The 14474-nt window shown below is 47.7% G+C and overlaps 4 protein-coding genes across 5 annotated transcripts; 2 read left to right on the top strand and 2 right to left on the bottom strand.

The window, feature by feature from the left end:
- The first annotated feature begins 39 nt into the window (after positions 1-39).
- Dp (transcription factor Dp) lies at positions 40-5821 on the top strand. Of its 2 annotated transcripts, none has more exons than XM_017145592.3 (9): positions 40-667; positions 3122-3279; positions 3348-3414; positions 3472-3598; positions 3657-3990; positions 4064-4299; positions 4818-4900; positions 4965-5048; positions 5106-5821. In XM_017145592.3, the coding sequence occupies exons 1-9, from the start codon at positions 601-603 to the stop codon at positions 5288-5290; spliced, it is 1341 nt and encodes a 446-aa protein (XP_017001081.1). In that variant the 5' UTR covers positions 40-600; the 3' UTR covers positions 5291-5821. The 2 variants fall into 2 exon arrangements, with proteins under 2 accessions (XP_017001081.1, XP_017001080.1); XM_017145591.3 differs by having other exon boundaries at positions 3469-3598.
- A 553-nt stretch (positions 5822-6374) lies between these two features.
- Positions 6375-8323, bottom strand: Pex13 (peroxin 13). Its single transcript, XM_017145593.3, has 3 exons — positions 7408-8323; positions 7123-7352; positions 6375-6984 (listed from the first exon to the last, which is right to left on the bottom strand). Exons 1-3 carry the CDS (start codon positions 8040-8042, stop codon positions 6557-6559), a joined length of 1293 nt encoding a protein of 430 aa, XP_017001082.3. The 5' UTR covers positions 8043-8323; the 3' UTR covers positions 6375-6556.
- A 481-nt stretch (positions 8324-8804) lies between these two features.
- Positions 8805-9909, top strand: fsd (transmembrane protein fates-shifted). Its single transcript, XM_017145501.3, has 2 exons — positions 8805-8942; positions 9004-9909. The coding sequence occupies exons 1-2, from the start codon at positions 8876-8878 to the stop codon at positions 9873-9875; spliced, it is 939 nt and encodes a 312-aa protein (XP_017000990.2). The 5' UTR covers positions 8805-8875; the 3' UTR covers positions 9876-9909.
- Positions 9910-9986: 77 nt separating this feature from the next.
- Qsox1 (Quiescin sulfhydryl oxidase 1) lies at positions 9987-13374 on the bottom strand. The gene is made up of 2 exons (XM_017145684.3): positions 11819-13374; positions 9987-10742 (listed from the first exon to the last, which is right to left on the bottom strand). Exons 1-2 carry the CDS (start codon positions 13235-13237, stop codon positions 10257-10259), a joined length of 1905 nt encoding a protein of 634 aa, XP_017001173.3. The 5' UTR covers positions 13238-13374; the 3' UTR covers positions 9987-10256.
- Between the last annotated feature and the right edge of the window lie 1100 nt (positions 13375-14474).

The raw sequence follows: 14474 nt of genomic DNA, 5'->3' as shown, positions 1-14474 counted from the left end.
GATGCGTAAATTGGCGCGCACGGTCTGCCATTTCATTCGCACCCGCACACAGCCTGCTTAGCCTTTCCCACATGAAAACGAAAAGCAGCCACTTGGTGGAAATTTTGTGACCATTGTGCTGCGCTTAGAAATCGCCCGAATTCGCGTAGCCACACGCCGTTCGAAAGAGGAGAGTCCCAAGAATCTTTTGCCACCGTCCGCGTGAAAATCGAAGCGCCGCAAGTCCGCGAAAAAGGCCACCGAAAAAGGGCCGCCGCTGTGAGTGTGTGTGACCAGAAGAGAAAAAAAATGCCCTGCCGCTGGAGGTGAAAAATGCGCTCGCCATTTTGACTCGGGCGACAGTTTTTGTACAAGTGCGCTCGCCGTCGTCGTCGTCGTGGTCGTGGTCCCCATCCGGATTCGCACACGTGCCCCAGTCCGTGGGTGCAGTTCGTCCGCCCACCCATCCACCGCAGCCGCCCCCTCCAGTTTTTCCCCCGTACACACGTTGCGGCCACGGGCACGTAGCACCGTTTCGTTTTTGTTTTTGGCGGTCCACCTGGTGAGCGGTAAGCGGTAACGAAAACAACAACAACAACAACAGCTGCCCCACCAACAAAAATGGCGCATTCGACGGGCGGCACGGTGAAGGCCGACGAGGTGAACTTCTTCTTTCGGGACGAGCACGGTAAGTGGGCGGGCTCGGGATCCTGTGGGCAGGATTTTAGCTGGCGGTGGAGTGGGTGCACTCGCAGCTCCCACACACACACATACACACTCGTACCTACAGCCGCACACACACACTGGCACACTCCACAAAGTTGCATGGGCAGCGTAAAACGCCATCTTTGCTTTTTCGGGTTTCTTTTGCCTACCATATTCATCGTTTGATACGCTTTGCGGGGGGGAGGGGGAGAGGGAGGGCGACCAGCGAGACGAACCGAAAAGAGTGCTAGAAATTGGCAAAAAGTAATAATAAAAGACGGAGAGACCCCCGCGAAATAACAACTAAAATCGGTGAGCCACCCAGCCCCGCCCCCTTTCGAACGCCCATCGCCCAGTTGGCGCGCTCACTCACACACACGCACACTTGCACGCGCGTTTTCTCCCACTTTTTTTTTATCGGGCGGCGAACAGCTGATTACTTCGCCGCTGCTGCGAATTCGCTTTGAGGATTTTGCATGAAGTGATTCGCCGATTTGAGCTATTATTTTCTTGGTAATGTAAAGCAATAAATTCAATTCAAGCTAAAGTATCTGGTCTGCGTGACATTCTGCAATGTCCCAGCGAGTTGGAAAGAGACATAGGGAGCGGGGTGAGAGAAAAAAGGCCAAAACAAGAACAACGCTGCCACACACCAACACACGTATGCAGCCACGAAGCCCAAATAGGTGTAAGCGCTGTACACGTGTGGGGTTGTTCGTAGCCGCGTTTATGCATAATTCGTCGATTGCGATTACCGTAATGACTACTTGAAGTTCCTAAATTGAACAGAAAGCTTAAGATGATTTGAGAGAAAATAAGACATGACAATCCTCATTAACCGCATATGTTAAGTAGTCATCATCTGTAGTAGTTATCATCTGTACAAACAAATGAATTTCAAAAATTATCAATAGTTTACACATCAAAGTATTTTGTTAATCCTAAACTAGCCAGTTATCAAGGGAATTTTTGTAGAGAGTCTGTTTCATAGAGACAAAAAATATTTGGTGAACATTGTGGTTTGAACCTCGTTTGTGGTTATACATTCTTTTATGTGTAGCCTGTGATAACCCTAAATAAACTAAGAACGAATTTTAACACTATCGTTTTCGATATTCGAATATATAATTTAACAAGTAAATTAAATTCGATTTGAAAATGTTCTTTAACTATGAAGCAGCATCGTGTTAAATGTTCCGTGATCTCAATTTTTCTTGACTTTGATGCACGCATAAACGAAATATATCGGGCGTTTGCAGCCCGCTCGAATTGGCGACAAACCCGGTTAGTGGTTAACTAGTTGACTAGTGGGGGCAAACTAAGGAATCGCTCTTACAACTTCTGGGATTCTTTATTCACTTGCATTTAGGGAAAACTGCCTAGACATTGTGGTATCAGTCTAGCCGAATTTCAGACTCTCAGGGCCAACATCTGGCTGGATAGTCCGGTATTTGCCCCTGCTCAACGATGTTTAAGCCCCCGTGAGTCTGAGTCATTTGCAGGTGCTTGTGAGAGAGTTGGCAGGTATTTTTTGCGCTCGACCCTTTGCGGTTTTTGTTTTGGGCTTTTCATCACTATTCTTCTTTGGCCACTCGCTTTGTTATGATTATGCAAATATCGGGCAGAAGACAGGTGAATAATTATTTCATCGAAGACCATGTAAAACTTGAAATGTTTAGAAGAGCCGGTTACACATGTAGATCTAGAACCAGGGATACGAAAACGAATCGCTAATGTTTTGTTCTGTTTCGATGTCTTGTGGAGTTCTTTTGAAAGAAATTATTAAATGTGACTTTAAGTACTTTTGAAGAGATGTAGTATACAGCAATTATAGTCCTGACATTTTTTACCTAGTCCGTCTGTCTGTCGTAAGAACGTCAAGATCTTGGAACAAGGGATTCGTTTTTAAGACATTGTAGATGATCGTCATGTCATTATTGATTCGAAATAATCCAACAGATGACAGATCGTCTACCGGTCTTTGGCGGACAATCGTGGCGAGTCACGAACTTTTCTATCGAACCATCTCTATTTGGATTAAGGTTCACCTTCGGTCACGTGCTGCCCATCTCTAATGTCCAGGCGATCTGGTTTCGGGTTGTTTGTGCTCCTTCAACTTTATCCTTGTCACACCGTGTTCAGCACACGCACACCACCTTCGCACGAGTGTGGTGTATGCACCCCAATTCTACGGTGCCGCTTGCCTTTTGTTGTTGCATCCGACTCCAGTGCGCTTCATTCGCTCCATTCTCTTAATTCGCCGCGAGGCGAAAACAACGCATCGTTGATAGTACCACACACACACTAACACCCTCACACTCGTGTGTATCTGTGGAAATACATGCAGTTGCGTTATCAAAGAAGGCAATTCAGTCGCGTGTTATGTGTATATCCGAAACTCAAGAACATCCGCATCTCCGTACTTCCAATCCCGCAGGAAAAATAGCCAAGATGCTGAAGCCGGCGCAAACCACATCCGAAATGGAGGGCGGAAAACCCGTGGCCGTCGTTTATGCCACCGGCTCATCGGCGCGCAACAGCGGAAATGCCAGCGGCATTGGCAACGTGGGCCGCATGGGCGCCTTCAGTCAAATGGTGAGTTTAAAACCCATGCCACCAAAAAACCGGAAGAGCTAATGCCGAATGATCCGGTTAATCCACAGGGCTCCAGCAATCAGGGACAGTTTATACGGCTGCAGGACAACGGACTGTCCATTCCAAAAACAGAAGGTGAGATCTGGTCTTCCTGCTCCTCATTCTTTACTAATCCCCTGGATCTCTTAGCAGGTACTACCTACACCACCGTTTCGGCGCAGAGAACAACGGGCGCCAGCAGTGGACTTTACGATTTGCCCATAAAGGGGGATCGCTATGTGAAGTTTACGCCAAATCCCATGAAAATGAAATCAAAACTGTAAGTAGTAACCAAAAGATCCTAATCAGTTACTAATATTAAGATTCCTATACCTTAGCCATGCCATTCAGAGCAACTCCTTGCACTCCATGTCCGCCTCCTCATCATCCGTACAAAGGAAACGCAAGCCGGACAAGGCGGGCAAGGGGTTGCGCCACTTCTCGATGAAGGTCTGCGAGAAGGTGGAGGAAAAGGGCAAGACCACCTACAACGAGGTGGCCGACGACCTGGTCAGCGAGGAGATGAAGAACAATGCGTACGACAACAACTGTGATCAAAAGAATATCCGACGTCGTGTCTACGATGCGCTCAACGTACTGATGGCAATCAATGTTATCTCCAAGGACAAGAAGGAGATCCGCTGGATAGGGCTGCCCGCCAATTCAGCCGAGGTGGGATTGGGATTAATCCGGATTAAGCTAAGATAATCAACTTACTAATACTTTCCACACCTTTTTTCCATAGCAATTTTCTGCCCTGGAGGAGGAAAACAGTCTGCGCCGCGAGCGCATCAAGCAGAAATACGAAATGCTCCGCGAAATGATCATGCAGCATGTGGCGTTCAAGGGATTGGTCGAGCGGAACAAGCGGAACGAGAGCCAGGGTGTGGTGCCCTCCCCCAACGCCTCGATCCAGTTGCCGTTCATCATCGTGAACACGCACAAGTCCACCAAAATCAACTGCAGTGTGACCAACGACAAGTGAGTTTACAATTAGCTCAACTTTTTCTAGACGTTGTTTATAATCCAGTTAATTCCCACCTAGTCAATTATGTTCTTGGCCTTAGCCTTAGTCAGTGGATTGACCTCAAAGCATTAACTTTTATTCAAAAGATTCAGAAACTTCTTCCGGCTCAATCGCAAAGAACACTAAATTTTATTATCCCTCGATATAAAACCTTATGCTCGAAGAGGCAATTCTTTATCAATGCAATTCGCCTATGGAACAATCTCCCACGTGCTATCAAAACCATTAGAAGCGCGTCTCAATTTAAATCGAAAATCAAAGAATTGATGCTAGATCAAAATTAGTTGCAAACTTATAATCGAATTATCAACCCAACTTTGTTAGATTTTAAGTAGTACTTTTAAATTAAATTATTACTATTTTTGTTACTCAATCCGATGTGACTAGCGCAATAAATATAAGTTGTTACTTGTAGCGTTAGGATATCAACAAATAAATAGAATAAAATAAATAAATAATCCCCGTATTGCAGGTCCGAATATATATTCAAGTTCGACAAGACCTTCGAAATGCACGATGACATTGAGGTGCTCAAGCGCATGGGATTCCTTTTGGGTGAGTTGCCTTAAAAAGGGGAATACTTACAATGGAAACCTAACGTGTATATTATTAATTTCAGGTCTGGATAAGGGCGAGTGCACGCCGGAGAACATTGAGCGAGTTAAGGCCTGGGTGCCGCCAAACCTCGGCAAATACGTGGAAGGTATGTCCAGCTATCCTACCCACCAAATTCCCTTATTAAAATCACAATTCTATTCAGCCTACGGCACTGGCAAAACTGGCGAGACCATGTACGAATCGGACGACGAGGATAATGAGTTCAACGTTTACCTGGATTCGGCCAATGAGTCGCAGAGCTTTGCACAACACTCGGCACAACACACCACCGATGGCGAGTTCAAGCTGGAGATGGACGATGACGAGCTGGACGACGACATTGATTGAGCTGACGGTGCCGCCGACATTGCGCCAGAAATGGCCGATGCGGATCCGGATGGAGGAGCAGATGCTGATGCGGAGGATACATTTAGTTTTACGTTTATCAACGCTTTGTTAGGTTTGCCACGCCCCCCTGGTTAGGCGGGAGCCCCTCTCCACCCACCCACTAAATTGGTTTTGTTTACTCCACAATGATGAGACTCTAAATTAAATTATGCATCTCACAGCGATGAGAACGGAAGATTCGGTAGTTCATGTATGTACGTGCAGTTCGCATACACAGTTTGTACTTGTATCTTTGAAGATTTATGTTTAAGCTCAAACGTTTTTAAAATAATTTGTCTAGTTAAGCAGAACGCGTACACTTTAGTTCAGCCAACCACAGGCCCAAGCGCATGTTCACTCTCTTCTTAGTTGTTACGAGTCTCCCTTCTCCTCCCCAATTGCCTTTTCATGTTCGGGTAGGCGTAAGTGAAAGCGATAATGTTATGGGTAATTGTCTCTAAATAATATAATATACCAAAATTGTACACATAACAGCAATGGAATGCGATTATTTTTAGAATGCCACGAGCAGTTTGAACTGCGGACAAGGACGAACATATGAAATATGTTTAATTTGCAATTTGCTTACACCCGAATGATAAAACGATTGTTTTAGTTTCTCAAAAAACCCACATTTTAAGTTGACAACGGAGAGCAGATAATTGCGACATAATCAACCTACCTAATTAGTAATAACAATTAAAGCAAGATATACATTTTCAGAATTTGTATTTATATTATTGAAACTTCTTCAAGTGAATACAAAGGCATACAAATACAAATTAGTAGAAAGTCAAGTATAAGGCGTTAACAATTAAGTGTCGAGCATGTAGTTGTGTAATAAATCGAAATAATTAATTGCAAGGAAGCAAAGGAAATTACAAACAAGTGAGACGAAATCGAACCGAGTGACAAGTTAATAAAGAAATTTTCATATTGTATAATATGATAAACCGAACATGGCATCGTTTTTCATTCGTTTTATTCGTATTTTTAAACGTTTCGGAGAGCGAGTAACCTGTAAGCAACCTGAGAGGCCCCCCGATTACAAACCACTACCTTATGGTTGATGTTTACTTTCATTGGGATCGCTGAATAATTAACATTTACAACTAAATGGAAATATACAAAAGGCGGAAGCTAACTTAAAATACAGGGACGTACATATACAGAAGCTGAACCGAAGGTAACTAAAACTAAGGCTAATTCCCGGAGGAGCTGGACTGCTCAGGCGAATCCCTCGCCCAAGGCGGCTGCCGTCGTTGAGGGCGGACCCAGGGGCTCCTGCTGCTGGGCGGCCAGATTGAAGTCGTAGTTCATCTGCTGCTCCAACGGCGGCGACGCAAAGGCTCCCGCCGATAGATCCATCAGTTCGGGCTGCGGCTGGACGGGCTTCGCCTGATCCTGTGCCTGGATCTCCTGTCGCATTTGCTGGGGCGATTTCACATAGCTGATTGGAATGAGGCCGGAGGTCTGGCCGTTTGTGGTGGCCAGGGCCCAGCCGGTGTTGAGCAGATTGAGCGTCTGCTGGATGTCGCGGGGGGCCACATGGAGCGTTTGGCCGGCCCGCAGCGAAAGCTCGCTGTGGTTGCGTCCCACGAAGTCGTAAACGGCCTGGGTCTGAATCGGTGCCGTCCACTTGGCCGGATTACGGGCTGTGGGGGATGAAGAAACAGGCATATTATTCGCAGTCTTATCACAACAGGCCTTATCATCCAGATTATGGCACATGGACGGAGCAAAGTGCTCTCGATAAGATAAATCAATTGGGCCGTGCAATGTGCAAGGCTTACCTTCCTCCTGGGCGGTGTTCGTCACGGTGCCCAGCAGCTTCATGATCAAGTAGGGAGCGGTGAAGATGAAGCTGATGAAGGCCAGCACCGGCCAGGGTGAGCTGCCCTTGCGCGGTGCCTGAGGGGCACCTCCCGCCTGGGGATTGTTGTCGTTGAGGGCTTCGGCAAAGGCCTTCTTGAAGGCCTCGGAAGAAGGATCCAGATTCGATAGTCGCAGCCAGAAGAGAATCCTTAAATAAAACATGGGGTTAATAGGGTTTCCATACTCTTTTTCCGCTCACTCACTTCCTGTAGATCCATTTTAGGCCCCGAAAGATGGCGAATGTCGTCCAGAACTGGGCAAACACACTGCGCAGCCGTCCAAAGTTCGCCGCCACGCCGAGAATGGCCCGAAAGGAGCTGGTCAGCGCGAAGAATGTGGAGTCCAGCATGGAGGCAATGTTGCCGATGGCCGAGACCAGGGATTCGATGCTCTGGAAGGCCGGACGCGAGCTGGCCTCGGCCATTTGAATGAAGCGCTGCTCGGGATCATTGGCGCCCGGTGCTCCGAATCTGTTGTAGCCACCACCGAAGCCTCCGCCGTAGCCGCCGCCGTAACCGTAACCGCTGCCAAAGCCGCCCATTCCACCGTATCCGAAGCCGCCACTGTTGAAGCCACCGAATCCGCCGAGACCGTAGTTGTTTCCTCCATACCCACTGCCAAATCCTCCGAATTGCTGTGTCTGCTGGAACGGTGACTGCGGCAGGGGAGGCGGAAGCTGCGCCGGACCGGGCAGCGCCCTAACATTTCCGTAGGGGGTGCGCAGCACTGCCTCCGGTGGAGATCCGCCGCTGGACACACCCACTCCGTAGCTGCTCGAGGGCGGCAGCAGGGGCGCCTCGTTGATCACCGCGCTGCGCAGGTTGTTGTTGTCGACCATGGTGATTCTTCCGGAAAAAAAGGAAAAGTGCTCTGAACTTTACCCCTCCGCACGGCAGTTGCTGTTTGCACTTTCGGCTGCGGCACTCGATTGTCGACTTTTGGCTGGGAAATCGGATTGGCGATTGGGGGGAACCGCTTCGTGCGGATTAGCTCGCTGTTATTGCCTCGGAACTCCAACGGCTGCTTATCAATGATTTCTGGCGAAACTTTTGTTTAATATTTAATCAATTTCAGCAGTTGTACCGTTTTATCTTTTTCCAGCTAGATCTAGCGGGAAATAGCTAGAAATTTACAATTAGATATGGGACTTTGAGAGTGTTGCCAGACAAAGCTCCGATTTTCCGCTATACTTAGCTAGAAATTGGAAAGTGGCTAGAAAATGTTTTTAAGCATTAATAGTTGCTCAACAGGTGGATTCCCTAAATTCTAGTAGTTCTGTATCAGATGTTTTTCAGATATTCTATAAAAATGCAATTTATGTTCGCTTACTTATCAACATAATTAATTAAACTGAAACTAACTACAACAACTTACTAACTAACTACAATTCATTAAATTGTTGAGGTTTTATTCAGATGTTTTTCAGATATTCTATAAAGATTCCATTTCTATTCGGCTACTTATCAATTTAATTAATTAAACCGAATCTTACTAACTGCTTTTAGGACCAAATTGCTTCTATTGCAGAGTTGAATTTGCAACTATTTAGCGGTTTAGGGAATACCCTAAATGTAACATAAGAGGAGTACTCCATCATGCAAGAGATGGCAACCCTGCCCGGCATTACCAGCTCACAAATGAACAACAGCTGTGGAACCACTTGCTCGCACTATGAGTTTTGATGCCGATTGTGATGAGTTTATTCAAAACAAACTATTCCGCACCAGGGGGAAATGTGGTGAGCTAACCAACTATAAGTGTATTCAGCAGCACCCGGTTAAATCCCACATAATTTACAGCAATATACGCCCGCCAATCGGATGTCTACGTCGCGGTGAAACAAAAGTCCAGTTTCCGAGCCACTGCACCCACTTTGGCCATGGCGGAGAGCAACAACAACAATGCGATCAACATGCGACATGACATCTGGTTCCACATATCCATGCACATCGATCCGGAGGACGTGCAGACCTTCGCCCTGATATGCAAGCAAACCGCCAGGCTGGTGGCCTCCCGATCCTTCTGGCGCAATCTCTACCGGCGCCACTGCACCGGAGCCACCTCCGGCTGGAACCTAGATCTGCCCGCCCAGCTGCAGCTGGGCCAGATACGCAACTGTGATACCCGAGCCCTCAGATCGCTCGTCATCGAGGCCCTGTTCCACTGCCACCGTCCGCTGAAGATTCGCCTGGAGCTGGGCTACAACCTGGACTGGCTGGTGCAGCGCATCTTCGTCTCCTGCTGGCAGAAGCAGTACCAGTGCCTGTGGATCATGTGCTACAAGTTCTGGAACCGACAGTTGCAGGTGGCCAACGAATCGGAAATGGAAACCAGCAAAGTGGTCAACGATTGGGAATCCCTGGCGGAGGATGAAGCGGGGCAATTAGCTCCCACCCTGGGCAATCCCAATGAAGGTGTCGTTCTGCTCATCGTGCTGTGCCGCCACTTTGTGCCCACCCCGAATCAGTTGTCCTACAGCCAGCAGGAGGCACGCTACCGTTTGCGGGCCACCCGGGAACTCCTCTGCACGGACATGCGGGCCAAGAACCTGGAGCTGGACTTTGCCGAGGATGGCTGCCAAAATGTGTCCGTAACCGTTAAATATGCCCGCATCGAAAAGTACAAAGTATTGCCCTGGTGGCATCCAGACTTCCAGAGATTCGTCAAATAAAAGCCTCTCACCAACTCGATTGTTATCTTTTTTATCTACATTATTGTAGTGCTCGCACCTTATCTTAAGTGCTACCGCCCAAACAAGTGTTGAACATCGCAAACAAACATCTAGCATTGATCGTTTTTATTCAAACGGACTCTGGAATTACACACTTTTGGAGGGAAAAATCACATTTGCATACCTAACAAATAAAACAATCAGGTGCATCGTCGTTATAAAAGAAGCGATTATGTTTAGGGACTACAACTGGAAGAGGACTGTTCATATGTACACACACTTTTAGCTTAAACATAATTACTCTAGGTGCCACGAATACAAAACATATTAAATTCCGTTTCTCGGTGTTTAGAATTAATGGAAGCCTTTCCTCGGATTATCCTACACCTTGCCCAGAAGGTCGTGGCCATAGGGCTTCTTGCGGTAGCCCTTGAAGGCGAACAGTTTGAATGCCAGAACCATCATCACGATGCAGAAGGCGTACAGCAGCATGCCCATCCGCATGTCCATGTCGGTGAAGACGCTGGAGATCTGTCGCTTCTGCCGCATCTTGTCCGCCGTGGGATGCAGCAGCTCCTCCCGCTGCACTCCGTAGCGGCTGACGAACTGCGGATTGTGTATGTTCTTCAGGAAGCCCAGCACCGCGTCCTTGTTCCACTCGATCTCCAGGTTCTCCGACTTGGTCTCGGGCGTCCGGTAGCATTCGCTGCAGCTGTCCGGCGCAGGGAATTGCTTCTTGGGGAACTCGGGATCCTCGGTGGCGTCGCCGGCCAGCCGCTGGTTCACCTCGTTGTGGGCCGCCCACAGCCAGAGAACCGCCTCCTCCTTGTTCGGCACACTCCAGATTTTTCGCCTCGATGCCATTGCCTGTGAAAGGTAAACAACAGAAATTACTCAATGCGTGAGCGTCACAAAAAAATACAACTGTTGGCACAGCTGCCGAACGGAAAACCTAGTTAATTACAGTGGCACCTCGTCGGGGGAAACCCGAAATCGATGGAAAGGGTAAACCCATCCGCTCTAATCACTGAACCTTTGCTAAATCCGCAGTTTATAATAGATAATTGATAATAGATTAAACGTTCAATTTGTCTTCCTAATTTAAGGTAGTATAGGTAGTATTCATATTCTTTAAGGTCCTAATAAAGTTGGTTTAATGGGAATTCCACAACCTTTTTGTGATCCAATTAAATTACTTACAAAAGAACAAACTTATTCATCTATCTATCTAATTATTTAAGACATTATATTTCCCCAATTTGTAGACATATACATATAGATAGACATAAACATATTGCATCACATGAGCCAGTGCTCAAATAAACTTCACCTAATTGGCATTTTAAGACCTAACTGTTCGAATTTTAGAAGTTTTTACTAGACTGTTGAAGCTAATCGTAAATTTCAGCTAAACGAAGTAATGACAGTAATTTATTCGAAAGCAATACGCCCTTGTAATCTACGAACAAGTCTTACAAACACTTAGCTAGAGAAAGTGGGAGTCTGACTCACGGATTATAAATAACAAATAAAATCTCGCTTCACAGCTTGGGTCAGAAAAAAGTGACAACAATAAACAAAGCGACTATATATCGTGGTTATTCAATTAGTGCTTGGGTTATACAAGCCGACTACGTGTAGCAATCAATCAATACGAGGTAAGCACCAAAGAACACCAAAAGAACCCAGCACTTTAGAGCTGCTGATCCGAAAACTACACTTTTTAATGAACGCAGCAATAAATAAAATAGCAGTGAAGCTGTTTTTATGGTCTAATTTAGACGTTAAATTAGTTTTTTGGTGACAAAAAAAAAATCGAATTAGCATGCATGGAAAATTCCGGCAGTCAGCACTCGAGTCTTTTGTTTGGTAATCAACTATCCTCCCTCCCTAATCAGCACTATTGTGGTCATTGGCACGTAGCCCTCCGCCGGCTGACTCACCTGAAAGTGCTCGGAGCACTCTGTGCAGCCGAAGAAGTTCCTGATGTAGCCGTGCATGGCCTGCAGGACCTCCAGCGGATCCTGGGAATCCTCGTTGGCGACCGCCTGGACGGTCATGAAGTGGAACAGTGTCCACAGGGAGCAGCTGTAGCCCCGCAGCCGTGGACTGGAGCCAGCGCATCCCACAAAGTGGGTGGACGAGTAGACGGGCGACAGTTGGCTCTCCAGGCGCTTCAGCTCCTCCTCGAACTGGCTGCCCGTCAGTTGGTCATTGAACTGCACCACAAAGTCCTTTAGCTTGGTCACCAGCTGATGACCATTGGCGCCCAGCGGGTTGTAGCGCTGCAGCACGGTGAGGAATCGCTGGAGGGCGAGCAGCTTATCGCCGCTAATCTCGCTCACCTTGGACACCTCGTTGTGCAGCACCGTGCGAATGGCCTGCTCGAGATCCGCCTGGTAGACAAAGTGCTTGTTTCGATGCACTTCCTCGATCAGTTCGTTCTGTCCCGTGATCTTCGGCGCCGCCGTGGCCACCGGTTGATGATGTTGCTTCACCGGTCGCGGGGTGACGTTCTTCTCGCGCAGCACTTCCTCCAGCTTCTTGGCATACGACTCACCATTCGCGTATTCCGGCGCATAGGCCGTAATCTCGCCCTGGCGATCCACCAGGCTCAGGGGCAGATTGGCGGGATCAATCTTGAACTTGGCCGAGACCGCAGGATCGATGACGCGTCGCACCTCCACCGCCGGCCATTGGGTCATGAACAGAGCCACCTCGATGCCCAGGGTGGTGTTCTCGGGCTCATGGACCACTGCCACGTACTGAGTGGCGCTGCTGAGGCCCTCGAACAGGCTGCTTACTGAATCGTTTTCTGTTAGATAGTGAAAGTTCGGCCAGTAGGAGTTGTTGTGGCTGCTGGTCAGGTTCTCGGCGGCCACCATGCCCGCCAGCAGCTCCCTAATCTCGGTCACGTCCTGCGTCATCAGGTTCTGGCCGTAGTGCCCAGCACTGGGCTGGAAACCGGGACCCAAATAGCGCAGCGTGGGATAGCCCATCACCTCGTAGTTGCGGCAGACGCCGTTGTTCTCCTCGGCGGCGCAGTCGATGGCCGCCACGACGAGGACCTCGGACCAGGGCAGCAGGTGCTCCGCCAGCGTCTTGTAGGTCGGAGCGAAACGGCGGCAGTGGCCGCAGTAGGTGTTGTAGAACTCGACGAGGGCGCCGCGATTCTGATCCACCACGGTGGCATTGAAGTTGTCCACCGTCAGGCGAATCACCTTGTCGGCGTCGTCGTACAGGCCCAGTGTGGGATCCACGGGGGCGGACTGCTGCTTGAGGAGCGCCTCGTAGCGCGGCAGGGGAACGCCCGCGGAGGCGGAGGCCACCAGAAGGAGGAACGTCAGCTGTGCCACCGACATTTTGCGGATTCTCCCAATTTTGCGGCTAACAGCGGTTGTGATTCGTACGGAATGTGGAACGCGTCTGCCTGCGATAAGATTCAACTTCAGCGAAGCATTTGGAATTGGAATGTTTTACGGTCGCAAGTGGTTGATTAACTGCTGCACTCTCTCTAGAGATGGGCGCGTGACTGGTTTCTCACGCACTCACGACTGTCGTTAGAAACTTAATATATATTAAATGATTTTTAAAAAGTTCTAAAAAAAAGAAGTCTTTAAATAATTCAACAATGGTACAAGGAAAATTAGCTGTGTGAATATCGTATAACGGTAAATTAACGTGGCACGTACCCATCTCTAATGCCCTCTGCTCATTATGGACGCGTCGCGTTTGCATCCATTTACCGTTTAACGCGCCCAAATCCCATACAAAACTTGTAGGCGAGGGGTAAGGAGGGGAGGGTGGAAATTTGTCGCGTTACAGGGCTGGAAAGTGAAATTTGTGGTATATTTAAGCAGTATTAACCAGGCATGAACATTTTTCTGGACCCGAAACTGATAAGAGGCTGATAAGAAGCGGGAAATATTAAAACCATTTATTGTTTATTTAGCAGTTCGTTTATTTTATCCAATGGAATGGCTCGGCTAGAAAGGATCGGAAGCGAAATATTGGTCGTTGCAGCGCAGCCACATGGGCTTTCCCGTCTCCATGATCTTGACGTTTGCTTCGCGTGCGCAACAGCTGTTTTCAGACGCGTTTGCCAATGGAAACACCTCACGTCCGCCTATCGCGTTGCCAATCGAAAATACACAAAAATACCGAAAAAACCGCATAGTGGAAAAATGCCTTAAGCCTAGTACTCAGTTCGGCTAAGAGTTTTACTAGTCGAAAAATTTTAATATTTTAGGGTGACCGAAGTTTTCGGAGTTCATCCGCAATGCATGTAGAATGGTCTTACTCTCAGCAAGCAAATTAACTGGCGCCAATTTTGAAATATTACAAAATAATTAGCCGACCTAGGTCGCAAGCTTTAAATTTTCTGTTGGAATGAGGATATGTATTGCTGCAACTCCTACAGGCAGTTTTCCATTGGTTTTTGGGGTTTTCATTCTATTTATAATATGTTATTGGCACACCCCTTCTGCACAAACACAGCCAAAGATCAAATTTTTTATTCTTTGGGCCGCGGCTAAAGCCTAGTACTCAGTACGACGAAAACTGCTAGCTAAGCATAGGAGTAAGCGAGAGGCAAATAGG

This window comes from Drosophila takahashii, chromosome 2R (genome assembly GCF_030179915.1).
Source record: "Drosophila takahashii strain IR98-3 E-12201 chromosome 2R, DtakHiC1v2, whole genome shotgun sequence".
In the NCBI taxonomy this organism is placed as follows: domain Eukaryota; kingdom Metazoa; phylum Arthropoda; class Insecta; order Diptera; family Drosophilidae; genus Drosophila; species Drosophila takahashii.
Note: the sequence above shows the minus strand (reverse complement) of the source record. Positions and strands in the feature narration are given on the sequence as shown.

What these genes read in the sequence shown, in the direction of transcription:
- Dp (XM_017145591.3), top strand. Translation starts at nt 601, where the DNA reads ATGGCGCATTCGACGGGCGGCACGGTGAAGGCCGACGAGGTGAACTTC. An exon ending in TGGGCGCCTTCAGTCAAATG is followed by an intron (nt 3,280 to 3,347) that starts GTGAGTTTAAAA and finishes GTTAATCCACAG; the next exon opens with GGCTCCAGCAATCAGGGACA. An exon ending in TGCAGTGTGACCAACGACAA is followed by an intron (nt 4,300 to 4,817) that starts GTGAGTTTACAA and finishes CCCGTATTGCAG; the next exon opens with GTCCGAATATATATTCAAGT.
- Pex13 (XM_017145593.3), bottom strand. Translation starts at nt 8,042, where the DNA reads ATGGTCGACAACAACAACCTGCGCAGCGCGGTGATCAACGAGGCGCCC. An exon ending in CTAAAATGGATCTACAGGAA is followed by an intron (nt 7,353 to 7,407) that starts GTGAGTGAGCGG and finishes GTTTTATTTAAG; the next exon opens with GATTCTCTTCTGGCTGCGAC. An exon ending in GAACACCGCCCAGGAGGAAG is followed by an intron (nt 6,985 to 7,122) that starts GTAAGCCTTGCA and finishes CATCCCCCACAG; the next exon opens with CCCGTAATCCGGCCAAGTGG.
- fsd (XM_017145501.3), top strand. Translation starts at nt 8,876, where the DNA reads ATGAGTTTTGATGCCGATTGTGATGAGTTTATTCAAAACAAACTATTC. An exon ending in CCGCACCAGGGGGAAATGTG is followed by an intron (nt 8,943 to 9,003) that starts GTGAGCTAACCA and finishes CATAATTTACAG; the next exon opens with CAATATACGCCCGCCAATCG.
- Qsox1 (XM_017145684.3), bottom strand. Translation starts at nt 13,237, where the DNA reads ATGTCGGTGGCACAGCTGACGTTCCTCCTTCTGGTGGCCTCCGCCTCC. An exon ending in AGTGCTCCGAGCACTTTCAG is followed by an intron (nt 10,743 to 11,818) that starts GTGAGTCAGCCG and finishes TACCTTTCACAG; the next exon opens with GCAATGGCATCGAGGCGAAA.